Raw genomic sequence first — 8,189 nt, forward strand, 5'->3', positions numbered from 1 at the left:
GCGATTCTGAGAATTTGATAAGGAAAGAGCCTTTGTTTAGGACAAAGGAAAAACACTCCGCGCATTCGCGAGAATGAATAAACACTCGTGTTTTAATATTAAAAAATAAATTTATTTTAAAATTTATTAATTATTTATTAATAATAAAATAATTATTATTATGTTTACCTTGAGACACGCACGTATACGTAGTCTCAGGATCTGATTTAACGTCGTACTCGTTGCACGACAGGCACTTAACAAATCGCACGTTAATTATTAAACGCGACAAGTACCGCGTTAACAATATCAATAAATACGTACATAAATTTTTACGTTATATTTATAAGCGTGACTCGAATACTGAACTCTTTGTTCCATACGGTGAGAAACTCGACGGGCAGGAGCCAGCGCGCAAAGAGCCTTGAGCCTTGTCCGCTCTCGCTTATATACTGTCCCCACTCTTCGGGAGACCCGCCCATAGGCTCCGCCTACTGGCAAGTACACTGCTCTATACCGAGTGTACTTTTGCTCTTAAAAATAATGATTAATTAAAATTAACAACGCACGAATGTTTCGCGTATATGTCCAAAATTAAATAAATAAAATTCAAATAAAAATTCTATCTTGCACTTTAGACGTGCACCTCCTGCACTCTAAGTACGAAACGCTAAATAAATTAAAATAACGCTTCTCGCGTGACAACGTGACAGGTATAGACTCGCCCTGCCTAAATAATCTAAATAAATTAAATCTACATATATGCACCTCGCTGGTACATCTCCTGCACTTAAGGTGCGATTAGATTAAGTATAATATAAACCTACTTAAAAACTTCGCGAATCGCGCAGAAAACGCTAGGGATACACTTCCCCGAGCATAAGGATACAAAATAAATAATAAAATTTATCTGCACCTCGCAAGTGCACCTTCTGCACTTAAAGTGCAGCAAACTAAAAATTGCTTAAAGTACACGCAGATCGCGTCAATCGGCCGGATAACTGTTTTCCGAGCCTCAAACAAATAAAATAAACATTTATAAATATTTGCACCTCACGAGTACACTTTGTGCACTTAAGGTGCAGCGAACTAAAAGTCACTTAAAATAAACGCTGATAACGTACGATAGCTAGGGTTATCTTCCCTGAGCCTCAGAAAATAAAATTAAACATTTTTGTTAAGTGTACTTAAGTGAGTACACTTCGCGCACACAAAGTGCAACTGATCAAGAGTAACTAAAAGTTTGCGCTACGCGCGCGAAGCTTTGTGGTTATGCTTCTAGGAGCTTTCCCACTCGAAATAGACACTTTTTGATAAGTGCACTTTTTATGTGCACTTTCTGCACTTTCTGCACTTTTTGTCTAAATCGACTCTAAACATCGCGAAACGCGAAGATCCGGTTAGAATTCGTGTTTCCCGAGCCTCCGGAGCAAAATAAAAATTTCCGACCCAAAATAAAAAATAATCGAAAACTTGCGTGTTACGCGTCCAAACTCATCAGGGGTCGGTCCCCGGTGGTCGGATGATTCAAATGATGAATTTACTAAAGTGCACTTTTTCAGGTGCACTTTGTGCACTTTCTTTATGCAATCATTATAATCGCATTCCGCACCTATAACTAGTCGTCGGCGACGCTTACAGACTAATTTCGGCGCAACTAAAACATTTGTCGCATCTTACATTGCGCGACATGTGCATCGCTTGCACTTCACCAAAAATAATGAATCGGAGCGTCTCTTTTCGACCTCCTACACCATCCGGTGTTAACGGAACGAAAAATAATAAGAAAATAAAATACCGGGCTTTGCACCCGACACGTGCACCTTCTGCACTTTGTGCACGTGGAGCACTAAATAAATCAAAATATTAATAACTTGACTCGGAGCGCATTCTAAATGTGTCCCGAGCACATAGCTTCAAAATAAATCAATTAAGATAATCTATAACAGAGAATCTAAAATTGAGCCTCTTGCACTTGTCGGGTGCACTTTCTGCACTTCGTGCTTATCGGACTTTAGAATGACAGAAATGTCTAAACTTGTCTCCCGCGTGTCCGTGACGCTAACAGAGAGCCAAATAAAATAATATAATATAAATAAATAACATAAAACGAATCATATTAAATGATCTCGTTCGAGCGCGGTAATTAATCCTACGCTTATCTTATCGGCTAAACTAATTACTAGTTCATCTATATACATTATCTAATACTAAGATAATGTCTGTACATTTTCACAGACAAATAACGATCTCAGTCTCTCCAGGACGGGCCTGGCTGAGGTTCGACTGGCTTCCTCGCGGCACGACGAAGTCGGTATAACGGCGTCCTCTTCCCGTCCGCATTGATTTGATATGTCACGGCCTCCGTGACCATTCTCACCGGTGATTCCCTCAGGACTGGGACGGTGAATACTCGATGGCGATGGTCGGCGAACCTGCCGGTCGCAAGATTAGGTTTAGGTTAGGTTAAGTTAGGTTAGGTTGTGACCGGACCCTCTCTGTGGCGAGCCACCTTGACGTGGTGGAGAGACTTAGGTCGCCCCCGGTCTCCGGGCCCATCGGGCCCTCCGCTTCGACACTTAGATGTCGGGGGAGGGGTCCGGTGGGTCCTTCGGGCCCCCACTTCGACACTTTCGTGTCGGGGGTCCCGGCGACCGGGGGCGGCTGACTAAGAGCTCGCATTGCACTTCCCTCCCCGAAAGGGGAGGAAGGGGGGTTACGCTCCCTCCGGGCACTCTGGCCTGATGCGCATAGAGGTAGGTGGCCCTGACTACAATTGCCCGGATTGAGGATCCCGTTAAGGGTAGAAAAACACCCCAATCCTCTTGTATCCCCAGCTCATGTTCCTCATCCCCAGACATCCTTCTCTGCCTCTCTCACCCATCCCTACCCTTACCTCCTTTTCCTTTCCATGACCCTTGGAATCCCAACTCCTGGTGTGTGAATGTGAGTGCATGTATGCTTTTGTGGGGATGGTGATCCCTCCAAAACCATCCCAGAGAGGCGTACTCTGGTCAAAAAAACGCACCATAGATCGACCATGGATATGAACTCGGATAAAGAAAACGAACTTACGGTGTCAGAAGGTGTTCGGAGCCTTCAGTGCCGGCGTAACGGGGATATTGTCCTGGTCACTGCTGCGTCGTTATCGGACTACGGGCCACCCGAAATGTGCTCCGCAGGCATAACGGGGGAAATGACGTCTGCGAGGATGACAGCGGATTCCTTGGGAAGTACTGCTGCTGATGAGGATGATCCTGAACCTGGAAAAGAAAAGAAGGATAAAATATCTGGTGATGAGGGGGCATCTGCGGGATCAATTATAGACTCATCGGAAGATATCGATGCCGGGGAAAGTACTGTACCTGGTGAACAAGATGAAGCGACTGGTGATGATAATGTAATTGAGATATCGTTTGCTGGCCCGCCGAATAATACTGCCGTGGAGGTTGTTTTTGTACCTGAAAAGAAAGGAGACAATATGTTAAACAGTGAGGACGAAGCTGATGGAGATGTTTATGTGTCATCCTTAGAAGACCTGCCAACTCCTATTACAGTGGTGAGGCCTGGCCCGTTGAGTCAGCGTGGAATCGTTCCGTGTCGGGTAAATCTCGAACGGTGGGGTCCTGATGCTGCCACGCCTGTTCGAGCGGTGAGAAAAAGAAGATGCATTCTGGTCGATCAAATGTAGATGAAGTGGCTAAAGTATGCGATATGAGACCGAAGGATAGTGTTGCGAGTGCGCACTTATGAGAAAGTAAGCCAAGTACATCCAGAACTAAAAGAAAGGCGGCCGAATCGAGCTCCGAAGCGGAGCCTATGAGTGAGTCTGCGAGGAGTCCTAAGATATTAAGGCCTCGTGGTGTAAGGACATTTAGTAAGTGTTCTCGGCCCTTGAAGAAAAAGATGAAATCGTCCACGAGAAAAAAATTCTGAACGGCGGATGAACAGCCATCAGATGGTCATCAGGGGCGGTCTCCACAGACAAGTCCGCCGGCTGATTCTGGCCCTCTGAGTGAAAAGAAAGGCAAGAAGATGGTCGGTAGAAAGCCTTTCCTAAATAAGGAAAAGGTTCGAACCGGCTAGTCATAGAACTCGAAGAGGTATCTCAAGATTTTGAGGAATTAAGAGATCGGTCTACCCCTAGTCTTGGTGCAATGGCACAGAGATGGATAGATGAAATTGATTTTATTAAAAGAAATGTAAAACGATGCAGGGTCCCTTAATGCGACGCATGGCCGAGAGAACCGGTCGCACTCACAAAGCTAGTACAATTGATGGCTGAGCGAGTACAGGATAACGGAGATATCAGTTATCTGAAAAAGCAAAATATTGAAATGTCATCTAGGGTGATATTTATGAGAAGGAACTAACTAGTCTAAAAGGTGAGGTAAAGGAACTTACTGAGCTTATAGGTGAGTTTTGCAACAGAAAGCTTTAGTTGCTGTAGAGGAGAAAGAGAAAGCTGAGGCCAGTCGGCGTTATCTGTTAAGAACGAAGCAAGATAGGGCAACCTCCCCAATGCCACAGATTAGGGAGTCCCCTCTTCGCAAGACGTATAACATCTGTAATAGGTGTAGAGAACACACTTATCGGGATAGGGATAGTCTAATCAAAGGTAGGAAAGATAAAGGAAGTACTTACCTGCATAGTGAAGAATCCATATTGCCTGGTCCGTCGATGCTGCCTGATGAGTGTGGAGACGTCTGAGGAGTTTGCTCTGCCAGAGTCCATCGATGAGCCTAGAAAAAGAAAAGAAGAATTAGAGAAGAATAGAAAGGGTACTTACCTGAGAAGAGAGGAGTTTCCGCAGCTGAGCCGGTCGTCGCGTGATGTCCGTCCTGGAACGCCGAGAGAGATGGTCTGCTGAAGTCCCGCGATGAACCTGGAAAAGAAAAAGAAGAGTTAAAAAAGATAACGGAAGAGGTAATGAGACAACTGCAATTTGCTGAAAATAAGAAGTTGCCGCCTCAAATAACGAAGATGGAAGACCAAATGAGCCCTCCTCTCCCTCAGCGTACGCCGAGGGTTAGAGTGAGGAGCAACATACAATTGGTTCCCCCTCGCGACAATGCTCCTGTTTTACGGCCCCTGCAGACTCCAGATGCCCCTGGGAGCATCGGTATGTCTGGCGGGGAGGCCGGAGATACAAATGACGAATGGAGCGCTGTGAAAGGTAGAGATAGGTGGAGGGAGAGGCGAGAAAGAAAAGCTATTCCTCCACCGCCGCTATCCATCGATTCTCCGCTTGTTACTGACACTCCTGAATCCAGGGAGCGCGGTCCAACGCCTAAGGTTTCGGAGAAAGGTCGGCACGCTGTAAATAAAAGAAATAAAGATGTAAATAGTAGAGATAAGAATGTAAATAGTGTAAATAATACTAATAGACACAATACAGGAAAACGAGAAGAAAAGAATACGCGTCGAAGAGTCCCTCGTAGTGCAGCTGTGGCAATTAGAGGTGTCGCTGAGGGATTCTCATACACTGATGCTATACGCATAGCGAAAGAGAATATCTCGTTAAAGGACATGGGAATCAAGAACATAAGGATTAAGAAGGCGCAAGGAGGTGCACTACTTATTGAAATCTCGGATCCTGATGGTGGTGAACAAGCCGAGAAGCTAAAGAGTGAATTGGCCGAAGTATTAAGAGAAACGGCATTCGTAACACGTCCAGTCCGGCAAGGTGATCTGAGAATAATTGGGATTGACGAGTCGGTGACACCTGAAGAGGTAGCTGCCACAATAGCCAGTGTAGGAGATTGTAAAATGGATGAAGTGGTAACTAGTCCCATAAGACCCATGAGCAATGGGTTGTATATGACCTGGGTCAGACTCCCTCTGGCGGTTGCTGTCAGGGTGGCCGGTCGAAGGAAGATCATGATTGGATGGGCCACTGCCAGGGTAGAACTCTTAGATGCAAAGCCAATGCAATGCTGGAAATGCTGGGAGTTTGGGCATGTGCAGGCAAACTGCAGCTCCAATGCCGATCGACGCGGATCGTGTTTCCGTTGTGGGCAAGCGGGGCAGGTTGCAAGGAATTGCCATGCACAGCTGAAATGTGTGTTGTGTGCGACTGCGGGAAGGGATGCGCGATACCGTCTTGGAGCGGTGGGTTGTGGATCCCTTCCTAGTAAAGAGAGCCTGAGTCGGAGACAGGGTACGAGGGTTGGCTTGGACAAATAAATGCGCATTCTTCAATGCAATTTAAATCGAAGTCGGCCTGCGTACGACTTGCTTATGCAGCACATAAAGGAATGGAATGTCCAAGTGTGCTAATTAGGCACTATAATAGTGTGCCTATTGCTGAGCCGCCATATAGTCTACAAGATGGCCCCGCGCTGTCCCAGTGTAAAAAGGGATTGGCTGCTGTCTGGTGGGATTGTCGCGCGAATATCGGGTCAATAAAGGTCAGGAAGAAGGGTGATGGCTTTGTTGTTGTGGGAGTTAAATCCATGGACATAATAAGCTGTTACCTATCTCCGAGTGACTCCGTAGCGAATGATCGGAGACTCGATGAAATGGCGGAGTTTCTTCGACCTACGGCTTCGGAAGCTATCATAGGCGGAGACTTCAATGCTGCTTCTACTTTATGGGGAGCTCGGGTTGCGAACACGAGAGGCGACCATGTCGAGATATGGGCGGCTGGCTTAGACCTAAGGATTTTAAATGTTGGTGATGTGTCCACATGTGTACGTCCGCAAGGGTCATCGATTGTAGATTTGACTGGTGTACGTCGAGGCTCGCTGGTAGAGTAGCAGAGTGGCGAGTAGTAATGGATACTGAGACCTTGTCGGATCACAATTATATTATGTTCGAATATGGTGAATCTCCAGTACTCCCTAGTCGAACACCACTAGGGTGGAATTCGAGAAAGATGGATTTGGACAGGTTTCAGGCCTCTTTGTCTTGGAGATGTGCAACATGTCACTTGTCGTTGGAAGACAACACAGCTGAGGAATTCGCGGATTGGATTGCCACAACAATGCGCGATGCGGCAGATTGCAGTACACCTAGATTGGTAAGACCACTAGTTAAAAGATCTGCATACTGGTGGTGTGACGACATCAAGAACTTACGATCGGAGGCTATTGCTAATAGACGCAGATGGCGTCGAGCTATTGGTAAGCTTGCGCGTGGCACTATAGATCAACTGGAAGTAGATAGATGTCAGCGTTCTTATCGGCTAGCAAAGAAGAAACTGCGGATAGCAATTGTTGCCGCAAAAGCCCGTGCATGGGGAGAGCTGCTTGGTCTTATTGATGAGGATCCTTGGGGCCTCCCGTACAAGTTGGTCTTGGGCCGACTGAGATTAGCAACTCCTGCGCTAACGGAAACTTTGGACCCACCAGTAGTACAGGCGTTAATTGATGGCCTTTTTCCAAATGGAATGGAAACTGATCCGCGTGCAATCTGGTCTGTCCCCTTCTGGGACGATCAATGTATAGTTGATGCTGCGGAGGTACATCGGGCTATCAAGGATAGTGCTCATAACTCGGCGCCGGGAGTGGATGGTATTCCCTTAAGAGTTACTAAAATTGGCTCCCTTGGAGATGATAGAGAAAGTCGCGGAATGCTTTAGATCCGGCACTTTTCGAGAAGATGGAAACGAGCTAGACTCGTGTTGATCCCAAAGGGGGTTGCTCCTGAGGGAGAATTACCCAAGGTAAGGCCAATTTGCCTACTTATGGATATTGCCAAATTGTTGGAGCGGATCATCACTTATAGAATAAACGCCTGGATGGCGGAATCCGAGGACGCTGCCCTATCCGGAGATCAGTACGGCTTTGTAGCTGGCAAATCTACATGCGACGCCTTAATGAGGTTAAAAAGCACTGCGGAAATGGCTTTTCGAGAGGATGGTGTTGTTTTGGCCATCAGTCTCGATATTTAAAATGCCTTCAATTCGATTCCGTGGCCAATCATCAGAGAAGCGATGATAAGGAAGGAGTTTCCCGATTATTTGAAACGGATTATTGACGGATACCTGTATGAGAGATCCGTAGAATACACTACATCTGGTGGTATCCAGGTTAGGCCGGTCAGGGTGCCCCAGGGCTCTGTCCTGGGCCCCCTGCTATGGAACATAGATTACGATCAGGTTCTCCGTGGCGAAGTTGAGTACGGTTGTGAAATTGTATGCTATGCCGATGATACGCTGATCTTGGCGACGGCGGATACAATTGATACGGCAGTTAGACGCGCTAATT

At 46.3% G+C, this 8,189-nt stretch overlaps 1 protein-coding gene across 1 annotated transcript; it reads left to right on the top strand.

The window, feature by feature from the left end:
- Positions 1-6,754: 6,754 nt before the first annotated feature.
- On the top strand, positions 6,755-7,561 carry LOC112638884. The gene has a single exon (XM_025411370.1). It carries the CDS (start codon positions 6,755-6,757, stop codon positions 7,559-7,561), a length of 807 nt encoding a protein of 268 aa, XP_025267155.1.
- The last annotated feature ends 628 nt before the right edge of the window (positions 7,562-8,189 follow it).

Source organism: Camponotus floridanus, unplaced genomic scaffold (assembly GCF_003227725.1).
Source record: "Camponotus floridanus strain SB8 unplaced genomic scaffold, Cflo_v7.5 scaffold398, whole genome shotgun sequence".
In the NCBI taxonomy this organism is placed as follows: Eukaryota; Metazoa; Arthropoda; class Insecta; order Hymenoptera; family Formicidae; genus Camponotus; species Camponotus floridanus.